The 21,241-nt window shown below is 39.3% G+C and overlaps 1 protein-coding gene across 4 annotated transcripts in view; it reads right to left on the minus strand.

Moving 5' to 3' along the window:
• The window catches only part of pi4kaa (phosphatidylinositol 4-kinase, catalytic, alpha a), a 227,268-nt gene that overhangs the window by 26,879 nt on the left and 179,148 nt on the right, over positions 1-21,241 (minus strand). For all 4 annotated transcript variants that reach the window (XM_047017382.1, XM_047017383.1, XM_047017384.1 and 1 more), the window contains exons 40-42: positions 4,287-4,374; positions 3,986-4,153; positions 748-801 (exon numbers count right to left, since the gene is read on the minus strand). In XM_047017382.1, coding sequence (XP_046873338.1) covers positions 748-801; positions 3,986-4,153; positions 4,287-4,374 — 310 coding nt within the window. The remainder of the gene's footprint in view (positions 1-747; positions 802-3,985; positions 4,154-4,286; positions 4,375-21,241) is intronic.

The raw sequence follows: 21,241 nt of genomic DNA on the forward strand, positions 1-21,241 counted from the left end.
ATCCTGTTGCATTCAACTACTGGGAAAGTTTTGTTTAGTTTTATTAGCTAGCGGCTGTGTACGTGTATCATACAAAAATGCCTGGAATCTGTGTGTGTGGCTATATATCTACACTGTAAATTAAAACTTTGGCTTTTAGTTCCTTTCAATATTTTTTATCTAGTCAGCGAATTAGGCTAAAAAGATAGATACGAATTTAGATAATTAGTTTCAAGTTTGAATCCACTCAACATGGCAAATTAAGATAGTTCACTCAATTCAGAATGTTGAATTTGCTCAACTCAGGTTCATGTAGTTTAATTTGTAATTTGTTTAACTACTTGCGCTTATGTTTCTTCCCATTGGCACTTGTTTGCTTATCACAGTGTATGCTCATGTTTTGGCTACCCGCAATGTTTGGGGCTATCTCGTTGTTTATGATCATTGACCTATGCACTTTTTGTAAAGCTCTCTCTTGGAAGTCGCTTTGGATAAAAGTGTCTGCTAAATAAATAAATGTAAATAAATAAAAAATCCTCCATTTGCAGCAATTTGAGTTTTGCAGACCTTTGTCATTTTAGTTGTCAATATGTTAAGGTAATCTAAAGAAATTTCACCCCAAGCTTCCTGAAGCACCTCCCACAAGTTGGATTGGCTTGATGGGCACTTATTTCCCAACATACGGTCAAGGAGTTTCCACAACAGCTCAATAGGGTTGATATATCCGGTGACTGTGCTGGCCACTCCATAGTAGTGGGGTTCACTTACCTTGTCATAGCGGAGAGCCTGGACAATCTGAGGGATGTAGAATAGTATAGCGTCCTGGGGAACAACAGCAATAATAACCTGTTTATTGCTGAATCGCAATGGTACTGACTCTGTGCATACACACATGTATGTGTGTGTAGGTGTTTGTACTTATGTTAAGATGTGTATCTATACCAGTGTAGAATATAATTAGAATAAATGTTTTATCATCAGTTAAGAATGTTTGTGACACAGAGTGATAATGAACTAGCTACAGAGAGAAAGAGAGTCCTAGGTGTGTAGTTTTCCTGTTCTATATGAATCCTGAAAAAGCTTCTAATGTTATTCACAATAGAACATATAAAACATGTAAAATGTTTAAACAGATGAAATTGAACCATTGAACCAATGAACCATTTTATGGAAAAAATAAGGAAGTTTTTTATTTGATGGCAGCAACATGTCTCAAAAAAGTTGGGACAAGGCTATGTTCACCACTGTGTAGCATCCCCTCTTCTTTTAACAACAGTATGTATCTGTCTGGGAACTGAGACCAGTTGCTGGAGTTGTGGGAGAGGAATGTTTTCCCTTTGAGTCTGATACAGGATTATTGCTGCTTAAACAGTCCTGGGTCTTTGCCATATTTTTTCGTTTTGTGATTCACCAAATGTTTTTAACTGGTGACATTTCTGAACTGCAGGCAGGCCCGGACTCTTCTATAACGAAGCCACGCAGTTGAAACAGATGCAGGATGTGGTTTAACATTGTCTTCCTAAAATATGCAAGAACTTTCCTGAAAAAGATGTCGCCTGGATGCAAGCAAATGTTGCTCTAAAACCTGTATATACCTTTCAGCATTGATGATACCTTTCCAGATGTGCAAGCTGACCATTCTATAGGCACAAATGCACCCTCATACCATCAGAAATTCAGGCTTTTGAACTGAGCGCTGATAACAAGTCGGTTGGTCCCTCCTCTTTAGTCCGGGGGATGCAGCGTCTAAGGTTTCCAAAAACAATTTCTAATTTAAATTTGTCTGACCACAGAACAGTTTTCCCACTTTGCCTCAGTCCATTTTAAAGTAGCTTTAGCCCAGAGAAGATGGCAGTGTTTCTGGATCATGTTCACGTGTGGGTTCTTCTTTGCATTATAGAGCTTTAACCTGCATTTGTGGAGGGCACAGCAAACTGTGTTTACAGACAATGAGTTCTGGAGGGTGTTTCTGAGCCCATGCAATGATTTCCATCACAGAATCATGCTTGCTTTTATGCAGTGCCGCCTGAGTGCCTGCAGATCACAGGCATGCTGAATTTATTTTCCCCCTTGTCCCTTACACATAGAGATTTCTCCAGATTCTCAGACTAATTGTATTATATTATGTACTGTAGATGATGATCAATTCAAATTCAGAAATTTTACGTTGAGGAACATTATTCTGAAATGGATCCACAATATATAGATGTAGGTTTTTGCAGATTGGTGAACCTCTGCTCATCTTTACTTCTAAAGACTCTGCCTCTCTAAGATACTTTTTAATACCAAATCATGTTACTGACCTAACCTAGTTAGTTGCTAAATGTTCCTCCAGCTGTTTATTTTTTGTAACACTTACTTTTTCCAGCCTTTTATTGCCCCCGTCCCAACTTTTTGGAGACGTGTTACTGCCATCAAATTCAAAATGACCTTATTTTCTCCTTAAAATGGTACATTTCATCAGTTTAAACATTTTACATGTTTTATATGTTCTATTGTGAATAACATAATGGGTTTATGAGCTTTGTAAATCATTGTATTCTATTTTTTATTTTATTTTAGACACCGTCCCAACTTTTTGGGAATTGGAGTCGTAAGACGTCATGAATGTGAGGCCAAGAACGAGGCTCTGTGAGATCAACTAAGGCAACCTAAACTCTCAGTGAACTTAATGTAGTAAGTTGTAAAAAAACTTTTGTAGTAGAGAACTTGGCAAGATACTAGTCTGGAAAGTCCCCAAAACTTTGCAGAATCAGCTGAAATATTACATTGCACTAGCACTACATCATTGAAAGAGGGCCAATTGGTGGCAGAAGTCATAGAAATGTATGACTGTAACAGGCCAATAGGTTTGTTTGAAAAGTTCAGGGGTGGTTATTAAAGGCTATAAAAAGAGTAAAAAAGACAAAGGAAATCAGATAGTTCCGGGGTACCTTGTCGTTGTTCATTATGGCGTATTGAGCTAAATTAAACTCCAACTTGTATCAAGACATGCTCCGGTTTATGAGCTGTTTTTTAACTTTGAAGACGTTGATTTTTAAACTTTGAACATGGTCAGAACTTGAAAAATATGCAGGTGAACGTATGCATGTGTGTGAGTGTACATGTGTAAAGGTTGCTGGTATTTTGGTCCATATGTTAGCCAGGGTCAATTTTAACTTTTTTACAGACTTTAAAAGTGCAAATTATGTATCATACATCTGAAAGGAAACTCGCTTATTTGAATGTTAGTACCTCAGTTTTTGCATTTTTTCACACATTCCACAAGCAGGTAATGGGGTGGGAACAATAGCTGGTTAACTCCACCACAAACCATATGGACATCGGCATTGCAACTCCGCATACTAGCTAATAACTGTTGGACGGGGTACTGTTTACTGCTTACAAACGCATGGCTGTCAATTCTCTGCATGTTTAGCACATTACAGTACCATAAAAATACAAACATGCTTGCCTACATATAGCTAGATGATCACACAGTCCCTAAACAGGACAGACAGATATTAAACGTACTTAAACAAATACAAATATTTCATGCAGATAACGGTGTTGTGAATCATGTAGGCTACATTGTTTCATTTCATGCATGTACGCCAAGATAAACAAGTATATTATATTTCCAGTGTTGACTGTCTTACCAGCATTGATATGTTTGTTAATAGCAGTGGCTATTACTTTGTTTACTATTCCGTAATAATGCATCTTTGTTCTTGGGTGGTGGCTGGACCGAAACGAAGTAACAACAAAGTAGCCAACAAAAACAAATATGCTAATCAGTCTGAACCCTCATCATGCCGCTTAAACAAGTCTACTTTGCTGACAACTTATTAGTATTCAGTTATCCTAAAATGTATCCTTGTTGTATTGAGTGACTTCTTAAAAACGCAAACTTTCATAAAATGGAAAAAAAAGAAAGTGGAAAAGAAAATGTCCGAAAATGTCTGACATTGAGAACTTTTTACCAGTGCCAGTGTGTATAAATGGACTGTGAGTATGTGTTTCTCACCGGTGGGAAGGAGCGCAGCACTTTGACCCCATACTGAGCAGTGAGCGGGTGTGGGGGATACATGCTGCTGAAGTAGGACAATCCAGTGGGGGGGTCTGTAGGGGCCCAACACAGGATGTGGCTCAGCTCTGGAGAGTCAGCATCAATGGTGTGCCATGTCACGAGAAACTGAGGAACACACGCACGCACGTACGTACACATACACACACAATTCCTTGTTACATTCTATAGCATGCTTTAATCCTTTTCAATCATTTCATGAAAATAGTCTTAGACTGTGGGTCCTGCTTTGGTTTCTAACCTTGACTGCCTCAGGCACATCACTGACCGCCCCGGGGTTAAGTCTCACCAGTCTTGTCACCTCGGCCACAATGGCGTCATTCTTAAACCTAGTGACATATAGAGGAAAGCACACTTTGTGATGACTAGCTAGAGGTGCTGTAAATTCTGCTCATTTTAATATATTAATAACCTTATCCCCATTGAATAACCCTTTCCAATGCTAAACCATCAAACATGTTTAATCAAAATTCATGAGCTATTTGTGTTCACAGTGACAAATATATGAAATTTGATACAGATGTATGTCACAAGTATACAACATTTCAAGGCAATTAAGTAAATTGGTTTTACTGTTTTGGTTGGCATATGGTTGATTTTGTTGGCATACTGTTTTTGTTGGCATAAGGTTGGGCCAAATTAGCCCTAAACTGTCAACCTACCCACCCCCTGAAAGATTTTAATGTGTATGTATGGTTTCAAGCTTGCGTGTATGTCAAGGGCCAGAGTCAGAGAGATCTTGGAGCACATACCCAAAAAGGGCAGAGAGGGAGATTTCCATAAGGAGATTGCACTAGCATTTAGCCTAGCATGCATATATTAAATATTCACAATAATAACATTCACCTATGTCTCAGCTGTGTTACTATGCATGGTCAAAAGTCTCATTTTTAGATTGAGTCTATTTCATTTTAGTATCGTTTTTTGTTGTTGTAACTACTGGATTTTTTTGTGTTAGCAATTCATAATACTCCCTTTTAGTTGAAAGGGAATCCACCATTCTTTAGACATGTATTTGAGCTTTTAAACACCCTTTAGCATACATGTATCCCACTAATGGATACTTACTTTCAAGTGAATTGGACCAGTGGGACCATTCAGCTGAAACTGTCTACTGGTGTAACAGCCATGTCCTAAAGTGTACAACAAAATCATTGTCACACTTGTGCAAATGGCGGTCAAACCACTGGACATTAATTTATAAGGAAGCCATTTAAGTCATTTAGTGTTTCATTAAATTATCTGTAGTAGTATTTGTCTAATTTGTAAAAAAAAATTCTCCTTAATGGGGGATACAGCAAGTAAAAGGTTCTTAATATGTTTGATTTCGTCAGTTTGAGGTCCCAGTAGGAGGATTGAGAGTTGAGGTTCAACAAACGTCATTATTATTAACAAAGGGTGAATTTTAACACTTCATGCTTGAATTTCTGTCGACTGTGAGGCGAGAACATTCTCAACTTCAACTGTGACACAAAGATAGTATGTCTATAAAATATAACATTTAGCATAATTAGCATTTCTCTGTTTACGTTTGATCTATGTTGCAACTTGTATCAATGACATGGCATAACCCATGGATTATTTGTGGAATATCTCACCTCTTCATGACACATTGCTTTCGGGACTGGCGAACCTTGCTATACCTTCAAAGTAGTTTAGTAAGCTTGAACTTTTACTCTGGTTACTAAAGTACACAAATTGCACAATATTGAGATGAAACCATGAACTGTGGTTGTATTCCACTCGCTGATGTTTTTTCTTGCTAGCTGCTAGTAAAGAGTATTATTCAAGTAGCTAGCTGTTATGATAACTTGCTATGTTGCATGGTCGGTTTATAACAAACATATCATTGTTTATTGTTAAAAGGATCCCTATTGGAGTCAGATGGTTGAGTGGTGAGGGGCTAAATTAGCTGTCACCAAAGTGGGACAAGCTAATCTTCCTGTGGTCCAACATAAAGAGAAAACAATTACAGAAAATCACTTACATTACATTTACATTTAGTCATTTAGCTGACGCTCTTATCCAGAGCGACTTGATAATCTAAAAGCAGTAAACATTGTAGACATCATTATAAACATCATCAGAAATTATTCAGAATAAGTTGTTACAGTATTACATTCATTATTACATTCATACAGTAAATATGTCCATTACCTACTCACAATTTTAAAAAGCGCATTCTCAGATGGTACCCGAAGGACACTTTGCTATTCATTTTACGTATATTCAGTGGGCAATTATTACAATGATTGATGGCCCGATAAATAACTGTTCTCTTTAAAGCGTTTGATTTTGGGCATAGTAGCATCATCCGGCCATCATCAGCTGACCTAGTCAAATGAGAATGAACCTGATCACACCTAACAATTTGGTTATATAAGACAATGGGCTGAGAAAAATGTAGTTGTATTGAAAACCAGCATGTTCTCTACTGTTAACCATGAGAGTCGATGGTGCATACTGATAGTGTTTGTTCTTATGGGACAATGCTAACCTGGCAGCTCTGTTTTGGGCAGTTTGTCATTTCTTTAGTTGACCTTTATATGTAGATGACCATCTACAATAATCCACAATAATCCAGGTGACATCAAATTAAAGATTTAGCCACCTGTCCCACAATGTGTGTAGGGACATAAGAAATACATTTTCTCAACATAGAGATACCACAACCCACCTTGTTTACTATGGTATCAATATGTTCTGCCCATGACAGCTGACTGTCTATTATTGTGCCTAGTAATTTTACTTTATCTACCTGTTCTATAGGTTCCCCAGACAAATTCAAAATCATCTTTGTTGTAGACGACAGTTTATGACTCGATCCCAAGATAATTTACTTGGTTTTCGAGATGTTCAGTACCAATTTATTTCATTTTACCCAATCAAAAACATATTTAACTCAGGTGATAAAACAGTGTCCAGTTCACCCTTTGCAGCATAATACAATGTGGAATCATCAGCATACATTTGTACAGTTGCTTTACACAATACTGATGGTAAATCATTTGTGAAGATGGCGTATAAGAGTGGTCCAAGGCAGCTCCTTTGCGGGACCCCGCAGTCCAAACCTTTGAGTGAGACCAGCTGCCAGTGTAATAAACCTGTTGCGTCCTACTTGTGAGATAACGCTTGATAAATTGGATGGCGGTTGGACTAAATCCATAGCATTCTAGTTTACTGATGAGAAGATTGTGATCTATGACATAGAATGCTGCATTAAAGTCAAGTAATACTGCACCAGTCATCTTTAAATTATCAATATCCTTGAGCCAGTCATCTGTCATTACTGTAAGGGCGGAACAAGTTGAATGATTATGTCTATAAGCATTTTGGAAATCTGTGTTCAAGCCGTTACAGTCAAAGTATTCCTGCATTTGTGAGTGGACTATTCTCTCTATCAGTTTAATAAGAACTGGGAGAATAGTGATAGGTCTACTGTTCTTCCCAGAGAGTGCTTGTCTGCCATCATTAGGTAAGGGAATAATTTTACCTTCTTTCCAGATAGTGGGAAGAACACCTTTCATTAAGCATAGTCAGCTACCAGGCCAAGTACTTAACTGTCCAATATGTCAGTACCCACTGAACTGTGTTCGGGCAGGGACTTCAACAACTTCCTTACTTCCCGCTCCTCCACACTATTAAACTGGAGAGTGCACCTCTTGTCTAACATCAGATCATTTTTTGGGGAGCTTCAGATAATTAGAATCAGATTTTACCATATTCTGCCTTAGTGCATAGACCTTATTTATGAAGAAATCATTTAATTAATTTGCTATATCAGATGGTTTGGTCAGAAACATGCCTTCTGATTCCACAAAGGAAGCCCCTCCAAATAAAAGATAAGAACATGGCTCCATGGTATTCAGAGGAAACCCTCACTCTCAAAATGTCCACTTGAAAACTGGAACGTAATTGGCGGACCACTAAACTGGAGGTTTTCCGGCTTGGAAGGATAGCCTTTTGGAGTACAAGCAAGCCCTCATCAGGACCCGATCAGAATAATTCTCTAAGTCAGGGGTGTCGAGCTCCGGTCCTCGAGGGCCGCTGTCCTGCATGTTTTAGATGTTTCCCTGATCCAGCTCACCTGATTCGAATGAATGGTCGTTATAACAACCCTTTTAATTGAATCAGGTGTGTTGGAGCAGGGAAACATCTAAAACATGCAGGACAGCGGCCCTCGAGGACCGGAGTTCGACACCCCTGCTCTAAGTTGATTAGAGCGAACCAGCACATTACTAAATTCCTGTTTGGTACATTGCAAAAGTACACAAAGTGTCATGATAGATCTCTCACCCAATGACTTTTGTAGCATGGAGTCAAACCTTCAACACTGCCATTTCTGATCACCTCAGTAAAACACAGTACTGCCGACCACATGAGCACAAGAAGCACCGACTTTGCATTATATAACGCCTCATACAATGCCACTATCTTTCTGAATGAGCCTCAAAGGGTTGATACCAGACTTGGCATTTCCTTCTCCCCAAGGAAGGGAGAAAAATGGCCCACCTTCCTCAAACGCTCCCTACTTCAACTCTGGATTAAACAAAGGATTTATCCAAAAAACATTTAATGGATTTACAAACATTTCTCAAAAACAATACTGTTTGTGGACACTAGAAGGATTATTGGAATTTGTGTGTAACAATTAGTGATTTCCCTTTAATGCTGGGTTGATGTAATTTGATCTTTTAATGTAACTTCCTTTCCTGTTAAGATAAATCAGTCAACCTTGATATCAAAATGATTTTAATCTACGAACCAAAACATTTATAAATGTTGTGTAGATACATTATCAAATCAAATCAAATTTATTTGTATAGCCCTTTTTACACGCAAGCATGTCACAGAGGGCTTCACATGTGCCCATAGAACTGCCCCTCAACCAACCTAAACCCTCAAGGAAGACAAGGAAAAACTCCCAGAAAAACTCCCACCGGGAGAAAAAATGGAAGAAACCTTGGGAGGAGCAATTCAGAGAGGGATCCCCTCCTCCAGAGACGGTTGGTAAGAGAGAGGAGCAGAACACAAGCTAAACATAGTCATACAGTGTCAATGGGTTTTGAAACACCAAAATCCATTGTTCGGCTTTATAGACGTTGGATGGGACCGGGAATTATGAAGTATATGCAAGGTATGAACATTTTAAGGACACCATCCAAAAGTAACAGCCTCTTCACATCTATCTGTGAACCAGTTTGAACAACACCTAGGCCAAGGACCTGACCAATTAACTGTTTTACCTACCACAAGACACTTCCCCTTTATTCAGATTATAAATACCAACAACAAATAATCACTCGCTCAATTGATGCAGCTGAGAGACATGTTTGTCAGTCATGCCAACCACTTTGCCTGTCGTGGTGACCTGATCCGAGCAGCTCGATTAATAAACGAAGTCAACTCTTTTTCATTGTGGTGCGTTCCTTGGCCCATCCTCCGACAGAATATCATCGTAACAATTAGCGTCACAAAACAGTTTAATCTTCAGCCAGAGACCAGGTGAGCAGATTATGATTATCATTATTATATGGTTGCGTTAATTTCTGCTTACCTGTGAGGACTGGCTGACTGTAGTAACGAACCTGGGCAATTTTTAAAGGGGACATGGTGATTTCTGTACGGGAGAACGGCGGGAAGCACGACTTTGAGATAGTCTAGTGAATTGGTAGAAAATTGGACACTATCTTCAGGGTTCTTGCAGGTTTCAGTAAGTCAAATTTAAGACCTTTTTAAAACATTTTAAGACCATAAAGATTTAAATTTAAGACCTACACAACGCATTACCCGAAAAATATTTAAATCAAAAGACTCTGAAAAAAACATGTAATTTCTATGAATGGAATTCATTTAAATTTAAAAAAGCATACATTTAATTTACAGATAAAGCAATCACATTAGTAACCAAATTGAATATTTTTGGGGCAAAGTTTGCAGCGAGCCTGGAGCTGGGTAGTGCTTGTAACCAACAGCGGAAATCGCTGTGATCTCTAGCCATAGGTGCGTTCGACTTCATGCAGCGCCGGCGTCGTCTGCAGCCGGCTGTGCCGCTGCATGAATTCAGTCCATGTCGAACGCAACTCATGTCTCGTTGAAAGTACACTTTCCCATTTTCCACACGTCGCCAAATTTTTACAAACTCTGAGGAAGCGCAGACGTATTTCGCATGCAGGTATTGCAGTTATCACAGGATTTGTAGTTTTATCCCCGCGTACGGCTATCCTCCAGAAAGAAATACAACACACCAAACCAACGTTTGGAGGGCAGCGTTCTCGTTGCTGGTTCGAACGATATTAAAACTTTGGTTAATGGTTTAAGATACGCCCGTGATTGGAAAAGCGTTGAAAGACACGTTATTCAAGTGATTCAAGTGCTAAAGGGCAAGTGCTAAATTTATGAGTATGAGAATATCTTCTTACAAGACGATTAAATATTTAAAGCTAAATACACAAATGAACGTGAAACATAAAAGGTTTGACTTTGGTTTCTTTTACGTAGAACCTTATTTGACTAATCTGTATGAATGGACACACGGACAAATACCGCTTGAGGGCACATATGATAGACACCTGTTGCAGATAGCTCGAAAATATCTTATTGATAATCTAGCTGTCAGCAATTCGGATTGGGATACGGATTACATGCGAGAGGTTTTTATTGCATTTGCATTTATTCATTTAGCAGACGCTTTTATCCAAAGCGACTTCCAAGAGAGAGCTTCACAAAGTGCATAGGTCACTGATAATAACAACAAGATAGCCCCACAGCATTGCGGGTAGTCAAAAACAAGAAGTACATATTGTGAACAACCAAAAAATAGTGGTAAAGGGAAGAAACCATAAGAGCATGTAGTTAAACAAGTTAAAAATTACACAACATTAATCTCTAAGTGCAGGTGTACCTGTAGGAAAGCAATAAAAATAGGATTAACTAAAAAAAGAATACAACAGTTTAAATCAGCTACCACTAACCAACAAGAGCAACAGTCTAAGCAAGAGTCATTGTGAACCTTGAGGAAACTAGCGTTGGGTTCAGCAAACCATTCCTAAGTACCATTGTACTCCCGGAACAAGTGTGTCTTGAGCCTTCTCTTGAAGGTGGAGAGACAGTCCGTGTCTCTGATGGAGGTGGGGAGTTGATTCCACCACTGGGGTGCCAGGCAGGAGAAGAGCTTGTGCTGGGACCGGGCGGTCTTGAGAGGTGGGACCACCAGGCGGTTGTCTGAAGAAGACCGTAGGTGGCGGGTGGGGGTGTAAGGCTGCAGGAGAGACTTGATGTAGTCGGGCGCAGTCCCGTTCACTGCTCGGAAGGTCAGTACCAGGGTCTTGAATCTGATGCGGGCCGTTATGGGTAGCCAGTGGAGGGAGATGAGGATCGGGGTAACGTGGGAGCGTCTGGGTAGATTGTAGACCAGACGGGCCGCTGCGTTCTGAATCCTCTGAAGAGGGCGGGTTGCGCATGATGGGAGACCGGCGAGCAGCGAGTTGCAGTAGTCCAACTGCAACTGCATGGGAGTTGATGGGTGAACAATGGCCGGCTAATATTGCTAAGAAAGAAAGAAAAGTAAAAAAGAAGCTAAGGAAATTCACAAACTTTGCTATGGAGCAGAATAGTTCCCAAACTGAGCCTTCTGCTCAGCCTGGTTCAAACACAAACTCCGCAAGCGCTGTTAACTCCCTGTACCCTCAAGCATCCGATTTCAACAGCCCTCCTGGTTATGACGATGAGATGGATAACGATATTTACGACTGGTTGTTTTTAGATTCCGGCTTAGTCGGACGGCCTAAAACACAGACTTGTCCCCGCGCTACTGCAACGTATGTCTTACCAAGGGGAATCTCAGGACAAATAGCTGAAAAATGGCGAGATCAATGTATTAAGATGTGGCTTGATAACTGCAACAGGGCTTTTGATAATGCATATAGGAAATTTAAAGGTGACAGGAGACGGATCGAGGATGAACAATTAAGATATACCAAAGAAAGTTTACAGGCAGAATTCAAAAAGATATTTCACCTTTTGAAACAGAGGAAAACTGTTGACGTTTATATTGATCGTTTTACTGGTGTATTGATGACCACTTTTGTTGAAGCAGTAGAGGCGTATCAAAATAAGCATAATGTCAAATTAGATCCAGACTCTCCAGTTTCCCCCAAAGATATAAATGGTGTGTTGGCATGCATCATAAATACTGCTTTGCTGAAATGCCTATATGAGATTTTGGACATACTACGGACTAGAGCCGGAGAACATCAACATAGTGGACGAAATACCTTTATGGCTCCTTTATTGACCCTCGGGGATAAAATCTTAGATCGACCTTTGTCTTTATCTGAAATTTCTCGCATTGCGCAGGACGCCCCAAAACCGTTTATACATCCAAAAGCATTCATAAATTGGTACACGGCTGTTTTGATGCATTCAGGTTTAACCCTTTACTGCCTAATACAAAATTCCGAACATTCCATATGCTGTTGAAATATGATATGCATATTAATATTCATATTTTATGGATTTTCATATTAAATCATACACCTTAACTGTTTATACCATCTTGAAGAGGAGAACTAGGGGATTTTTATCATGTAAATGAATATATGATTACTTAAGGCAAATCATATTTTATCAAAGTGGTTTCAGGTAGATATTTTTAACAAAAACTTCTCCATCCACCATACCTCATCAGACAACTGAATTTGTCACCACTTTAATTACAAGATAGAGAAAAACTTTGAGTAGGTGGAATATCCACAAGTCTGTGGGCAATATAGAACAGAAGACAGATTAGAAATACCTTATTTTGATTAAAAGTTATGACCATTCTTGTGACTAGTGGAGACATGGGGGAAACCGGAATTATCCTGTCCCAAAAGCAGCTAAAAGCAGCTAGCGCTATGGCTAGATACTCCTCTCGATAAGTAAAAAACGTTCGAGTTTCTTCCACAATCGACCGAATTGGCCAAACAAGGCATGTACATTTAGCTTAGAGTATACATAATCTACCTAGTTAATGTTGTTTTTCGAAGTTTTTTAGAAATCTGCTCAAATCGAAGCTAAACAGTGCTACTACCGTCATTGCTGCCTGTCACAAACGGCCAAGCCGGACACGTCATTCTTTCCTGAAAACACTCGCGTCACTCCCACAAACAAATTCTTCGTAAGTAAAAAGTTGAGACTTTTAATAGACAATATTGACAACACATATTAAGGAACTTGTCTTAACTCATAATATCGTCTCCGATTTCAATTCGAAGCTGTATATCTAACACTGTAGGCAATCTCCCATGGTCTCCGCTCTGGCTCCGCCTCAGAAAACAATGGCTGCCGTTGCAGACGATAGATTTATTTTCCCCTCCCACTAACCCCTTAACCAATGATATGTGCTTTGAGCTTAAGTTGTCATGAGTATCTGGCAGTTTTCAGAAATAAAATCGGTGATTGGATGGCAAAGTTATTAAGGCGGGTTCTATGGGTCTTTTTCGACCCATATTTGAATGGTCCGGCAGGAAAGGGTTAAGTGGTAAAGATTCCCGTTATATTTTGACTACATTAATGCCAAACGTAAAGTTAGACACATTAATGGAAGCTTGTCCAACTTTATCTGTTGAATTTGACAATCCTGAAGATGAGGACAGTACCCATCCATGGTTGACGCATGCGCATAAACAAGAACACATTGCTGAGGTGTCTGAATTCTTACAGAATCACGCATTCCAAGAACGTGATGTGACTCAGGTACTAAATTGTAAACGTAAATCTGACGAAACTGTTTCTGCATATGCTAATCGCTTTCAAAAAACGTGGAAAGATGACGCTAAATTAGACATTAACGACACTGAAGATACTTTCTTTGTTAGTATGTTCTTAAATGGATTGGATCCTAGATCGGCCTATACACTCAAATTGTCTGCACCAGATGTGTTTTCATTGAGTCCAGTGAGACTGATGAGGAAAATAAGGGAACTTGAGGCAGTCGGATTGTTTAATGTTCAATCGTCAAGATTTCAGGCAATGCAAATGGATCTCCCCTTGACTAACAATGTTGAAGTTGTGCAACAAAATTCTGAAGATCAAAGAAAAGTATGTTTAACATGAACAATTCCACCCCAAATAGAGGTTGTTCCAACTTCAATAGGAATGGACAACGACCATTTAAAGTAAATAAAGCCACGTGTCGCTACTGTCGCAGACAAGGTCATTGGTTTAGAGATTGTCTCTTGAGACTACAAGATGAAGAGAGAGATGCTCCTGCGCGAGATGGGATTGGCCCCTCCCAGTCATGGCATGCTACTCCCCAGAGGCCAATCATGGTACCACAGGCCACACAGCCAGCAGATACACCTGCTAACTTGATGTGGGATACGTGACGCTGTATATCGATGGATCTGGACAATGTTAAATGTATAATTAATGCCCCACAATTTCATATTTCAGATAAACCCTCTGAAATACCACAATTAAGTTTGAGTATCGCAGGAAAAATAATTCCCTTTTTGATTGATACTGGAGCCACTATGTCCTGTTTAAGGAAAACAGATATTGATTGTCCTATGAGTAAAAATACTGTCCAGTCCGTCGGCATCAGTGGTAAGCCCCAGATAGACCCTGTTTCACTTCCATTACATATTGATTTTGATGATTATAAATTACAACATTCTTTCATTGTTAGCGCAACTTCTCCAATGGCATTATTGGGAAGAGACTTATTAAGTAAATTGAATGCAACCATCTTATGTTCACAGGATGGGATCGAGGTCCACATACCCCCAAATAATGCTTATCAGCTTTTCTCTGGTTGTGTTCAGACAAACCACATAGCTAAGTCTGTTTTAGAACAAGTTGAGTTTATCAAAACACTATCTACCATTAGTGGTATAAAAAAGTGGCTTCTTGTAATGTTGCTGCAGCTGCTAGGATTGTTAATCTTAAATCAATTGATTTTTCTTTTTCAGATAAACTTATAGATCCAGATACCTTGCATGAAGTGCCAAGGAACATATTTATCTCACCACATGGGATTCTGTTATTGTGGAGGACTACTTCTGGTAACATTGAGACCTTTGTGTGTGCAGTACGGAATGATTTTTCGGATGTCCCACATTTGATTGATTCTTGTACTCAATATTTATTGAAGTCCCCTGATCAGGAGGAGACTCATAAAAGTTGTGTCATCTGGACGTATGGCGTGGAACCTACTCACTCACTTCTTTATAAAAAATTTGCAAACTGACGTGAAACCACAGATCAGTAATCATGACAATATTAAACTATCATTATGTGCACCATGTGTGTTGCGTGAGGTACCATCTACTCTATGGGCACTACATGCCAACCATGTAGGATTATTGGATGTACCACCTTATGAAGCTAAGGTCAATATGAGTAAATATCCAGTTTACATTAAACAGTATCCTTTATCCAAAGAAAAAGAAGAGGGGATTAAACCTGTCATTGACAGTTTATTACAGCAAGGTGTTATATGTAAAGCTCAGTCCCCAAATAACACTCCTATTAATCCCATTTTGAAACCAGGTACTAACAAGTATCGCTTTACACAAGACTTGAGAAAGATTAATGAAGCAGTCATACCTATTTCACCTATAGTACCTGACATTAATTCAATATTAACAGCATTACCAGCTGACTCTAAGTGGTACACAGTGGTGGACCTCTCCTCTGCATATTTCTCAATTCCAATACATAAAAATACCCAACCATCATTTGCATTTACATTTCAACAACAACAGTACATTTGGACACGCCTTCCAATGGGTTATGTTGACTCAGCAGCTGTCTACAGTGCCATGGTAAATAGACATCTGGCCCAGTTGTCCCTTCCTTGTAACTCGACCTTATTGCAATATGTGGACGACATTCTGGTGGCGGCCAGAAATGAGACAGAATGTGTCTCAGATTCGATAGCTGTGCTAAAACACTTGGCAGCAGGTGGACACCGAACCTCACTTGCTAAACTTCAATTCTGCCAAGAATCAGTAAACTACCTGGGATACATCTTAAAGGATGGCTGTCGATTTTTGTCACAAGAAAGAGTGAACAGCATTAAGGACATTGTACAACCGAGGAACAAGACTGAGATGTTGTCTTTCCTAGGACTGGTGAACTATTGTAGGAACTGGATAGCTGAGTATGCCGTCCATGATGCAGAATTGCGCAAAGCCACACTCAAAGACTCTCCTGAAGTCATTCAATGGAATGAGGAAATGAAACATGCCTTCCGTCACATCAAATATCTCTTGTGTACTGCTCCTGCACTGGGATTACCTGACTACAAACTAACTTTTCATCTCTATGTTGCAGATAATGGTGAAATAGTATCCGCAGTATTGGGACAGGAACATGGAAACGGAATCAGGCCGGTAGCCTATTATGGTAAAATGTTGCCATTAATTGTCAAGGGCATGGTTCCCTGTTTAAGAGCTGTTGCATCCGCCGCTTTGATGGTGGAGAAGGCACAAACTATAGTTTTGGGACATCCCATGGTGTTACATACTTCACATACCGTAAACATTATATTAGTAAATATCACAACACAACACATGACAAGCCAAAGACGTAGTAATTACGAACACATTTTGACAGCTCAAAACTGTCAAAGCTCAACTCAAAATTTAACTATTTCCACGGCCACACACACAAATCCAGCTGTGCATCTAAAAGCGTTATTGCATGGAACAGAACCAGAGGAAGTAGCTCCTCATGATTGCATGGATATTATTAACTCCACATCCAGTGTAAGGACAGACTTGCAACAAACAGCTTTGGAACATAATGACTTTGTCTTATTTTGTGATGGTTCAGCAATGCGCCCAGATGATAAAACTATTCTTTCAGGATATTCCATAGTGGATAATTTAGGAAATTGTATCGAAGCCTATAGATTACCTGTTTCTTCTGCTCAAGCTGCCGAGATAGTTGCTTTGACTAGAGCATGTCTATATGCCAAAGATAAATCAGTTACCATATATACAGACTCCAAATATGCATTTTCAGTGGCACATGACTTCAGTAAAATTTGGGAAAACAGAGGTTTTGTAACTACTGCAGGAAAACCCATACAACACGCAGATTTAGTAAGAGGTCTATTGGATGCTATGATGCTACCAACTAACTTTGCTATAGTAAAATGAGCGGGTCATTCAAAGGCAGATTCTGATATTGCTAAAGGTAATAATTTAGCAGACAAACATGCAAAAGATGCAGCGTTAAATGATTCCTTCCCACCATGGATGAATCATTCTTTTTTGAATATAAAAATTTCTGATCCTCCGTTTACTATTGATGATTTAATATTGTTTCAGAATCAGGCAAAACCATCTGAAGTTCTACTTTGGGAGAAGAAAGGATGTGTAAAGCACAATGATGGTTTATGGAAAAATGTAGATGATAGAATAGCATTACCAAGAATAGCGTATGAATCCTTAATCTCCTATGTACATGGTGTTACTCATGTAGGGTATAAGAGCATCATGCACTATATTTCACAACTGTTCTTTACAATTGGACTAGAACAACAAATTAGAGATTTTGTAAAGAGATGCTTAATATGTGCTCGTTGTAATCCACACGTCAATCCAGCTAAGAGACAATTTGCCAAAACCTGAAGGTCCTTTCCAACAATTACAGATAGATTTTACTCACATGCCCAAGTGCAGAGGATTTTCGTATCTTCTAGTGATAGTGGATCGATTTTCAAAATGGCCAGAAGCCTTTGCGACAAGGAAAGAAAACGCTCAAACAGTAGTCAAGTGTTTGATGGAACATGTTATTCCTCGCTTTGGGATACCAAATGGGATATATTCTGACAATGGCACTCCTTTCACATCTAGAGTAACTAAACAATTGGCCGCTGCATTAGGGATTAATTGGACATTTCATATCCCTATAACCCTCAAAGCTCAGCACAAGTGGAAAGAACTAATAGAACCATTAAAGACAAATTGGTGAAATTACATCAGACTAAACAAACAACTTGGATAGACGCCCTTCCACAAGTACTTCTATCTATCAGAGCAATGGCAAATTCGGGTACGGGTTTGGCCCCTCATGAAGTTTTGATGGCTAGACCTTTTCCTCTAGGTGTGCTGATCGACAAAACACCGGTGAATGATTTAACCTTGTTGCAGGAGACTCAACAAAATTATGTGAAACCGTTGTGGTCTTTTGTGTCTGACAATAATCAACAAGTCACAGATTCTCTTCCCACTCCAGGTGATCAGAGTATTCATAGTTTTAAGCCAGGAGATTATGTTTTAGTACGCAGTTTAAAAACATTGGCTCAGCAGGATCAACCGAGGTTCGGACCTCCGACTCAGGTTCTTTTGGTGACCAGAACAGCTGTTAAGGTTAAAGGCCAACCACAATGGATCCATGCATCTCGACTACGACAAGCACCTCCTATAGCAGATGCAGTATAGGACTTGTGGAGTGAAGCAGACAGAACCTCAAAGGATGGGTAATATTTCTCTCCTCAGCATAAATGTTTCATTATCTTGAGTTTGGATATTATATATGGTGTTGTTCTTTTCTTTCTGTTTCATGTTATATAGAAGTGGTGACATTGTCGATAATACCGAGCAGTGAGCATCATGAGACCAGAAAAAAGGATTCAGCAAGTCAACTTCGTTACTATGACGGAAAGTATGATGTCAATTGAAGCACAATACGAATCACTTGAAGATGAAGAAGTGTTGATAATGATTCAAACACTCATGTTTTCCAAGCCCAGCACAGTCACTGTTGATTACTGTAATAAATTCTGGAAAACATTGACTCCTAAACTTCTGGTTCAGCGAGATTTAGACGCATATGATAATATTCAACCAGTAGTTATTAAAGCTACACAAATGAGGGCACCTGTAACTTGTCTCAGCTCTACTGAGGGTATTAAAACCATGCATCGTGTGGGTTTTACTCAGGGTTGTCCAGATAAGAGGATCTTCATGGGAACACTTTTTCCATGGCCAGCTACTGATCTTATGATCTGGCTTTAGGATAACAATATTTACATTATTTTCCACTTTATTGGAGAGGTAGATGTGCTCCTTATTGGATACCACCTAGTACTGTATTTGGGAAAGTGACTATTCCCACCACATGGCCAGTAAATTCACCTAATGATCTATCTGGAACTTTTAAAGAGAATGATGAGGTAAAATATACAGATGAGGATATGCCAGTCAATAAGGATCATCCTTTTGCATCTAATCTATAGTACAGCGCTCTCAATGGTAGGGTTCGAAGATTGACTCCCAATTCTTGCTATGCATGTTCCATGTTACCTCAATCAACAGAAGAATTGTTTCCCTATTGGACAGTTCCACTTCAAGGTCCTGGAGGATTACCATCCATGTGCCTTCTCGCTTATCAGTATGTATTGCAAAAGCATCCCTTGTTAGGAGAGCAACCTAGTTCAAAGACTCCTGTACGACCAATTATTTTGCTGAATAACATCTACGTAGCCAAAGCTAGTAACCTGGTAGTCAAAGCCAAAGGATTGTTGAACATGATGTCACAGTATATAATCTATTCAAATATTTCCATAAATGAGGGAAATGAGCCGGATTTACTGAATTCTCATGCTACTATATTCTCTGTACCTAAGGATTTGCCATCATTGGTAGGATGCACAATATTCTACAAGAAACATATGGTTTCTTTACCTAATGATTTGTCTGTAGTTCCTACTAAAGTTACAGCTAAAATCAATTCAACCTCAAGTTATGAAGTTTGCATTAGAGGAGTAGAGAGGGATTCTGTTGGTGCAAGGGACGTAGGTTTCTTGCGAATGACTCAATGTCAGAGCATCTTTGAATATCCGGGTTTGGGATATTACGTTACAACAATGGGAACTCCGCCCACCCCAGGCTTTAATTGGTGCTGTGGTGAGAATGTATGGACAAGTTTACCACCATTATTCAGAGGACTTTGTGTGTGTACGTTGAAAGATTTATTATATGTGGTCGAACCTATTGAATTCCTGACACATCATTGAACTGGTTTCAGAGCTAAGCGTTCCAATACTGAAACTATGGGTTACGTACATTTGCAAAACACTGATGCAAATGATTTGGCTAATAGATATAGTGCTCTACCTCGTGATTTCAGGATATTCACACTTCGCAGCTAGTGTTCAAAACCATTTTTTGGAATACTGAACTTCAATATTCTAATCATTACATGATAGCATTGACTTGTCATGATGTGGCTAGAGTGGCTAATGCTACACTTATGGGATTCCAGGCGTTGGGAGCTGAAGTTGCTGCAATTAGAGAATTTACTATAAATAATAGAATTGCTTTGGACGCAATCACCGCCGCTCAGGGAGGCGTTTGTGCTATTGTAGGTGACGATTCATGCTGCACATATCTTCCATCAGAATCCGAAGGTCTTGGTAATTTGTCGAAAGCTATTGACAACATTAGAGACATACAGGAGAATATTGTTAGGACCAATCGGGATGCCAGAATGTTAGGAGGATATCATAATAATCAGATCTTGGACGTCGTAGCTAACATGTTCAAGGGCAATTCTCTAATGACATGGATTGTAGGCATCTTGGCACCAGTGTTTCTGGTAATCATGATTGTTGTAGTGATCATGGGTTGCTGCTTTCCAATATTTCGAGCACTTATGGTGAGATCTCTGCACTCCATCACTAACATGCCGGTCATAACCACAGGAAATATAGAGGTTAACATCAAATCTATTAGAGGACGTTCTGATACTTCTTCTGAAGACTCATTCTCATCAATTGACTCCATCGACAATGTTGATTAGGAAAGATAGTGTTGCATGCCATGCAATGTCTAATTATGGGTAAACTGAGTTGAACAGATGGAGAAGGAGAGGAGAAGGAGAGGCCATACCTAAAGAGGAATTCGAGTTCGGCTGAATCTCGGATGAAGACATCCTCTTTCTTGAAACTTGTTTGTGTGTGATGTTGATTTCGATTCCTAAGTTCAGAGCCTTCCTCCCGTTAGGAATGTAATAAGGAATCATTAAAAATTGTATTGAGTGTTATGTATATTTAGCATGAGAGTGTTGTAAACTTAGAATTGTCACACGGAGATGACACTTGGGATTTTACCCATATGATAAGAGGGGTTTTGACCAAGTGAGTGTCTGTGTGGAGTGTAGTGTAGATTAGCCGCATGATCTTTTACTCATTCTTTG

The sequence above is a fragment of the Hypomesus transpacificus genome, unplaced genomic scaffold (assembly GCF_021917145.1).
Source record: "Hypomesus transpacificus isolate Combined female unplaced genomic scaffold, fHypTra1 scaffold_55, whole genome shotgun sequence".
In the NCBI taxonomy this organism is placed as follows: Eukaryota; Metazoa; Chordata; class Actinopteri; order Osmeriformes; family Osmeridae; genus Hypomesus; species Hypomesus transpacificus.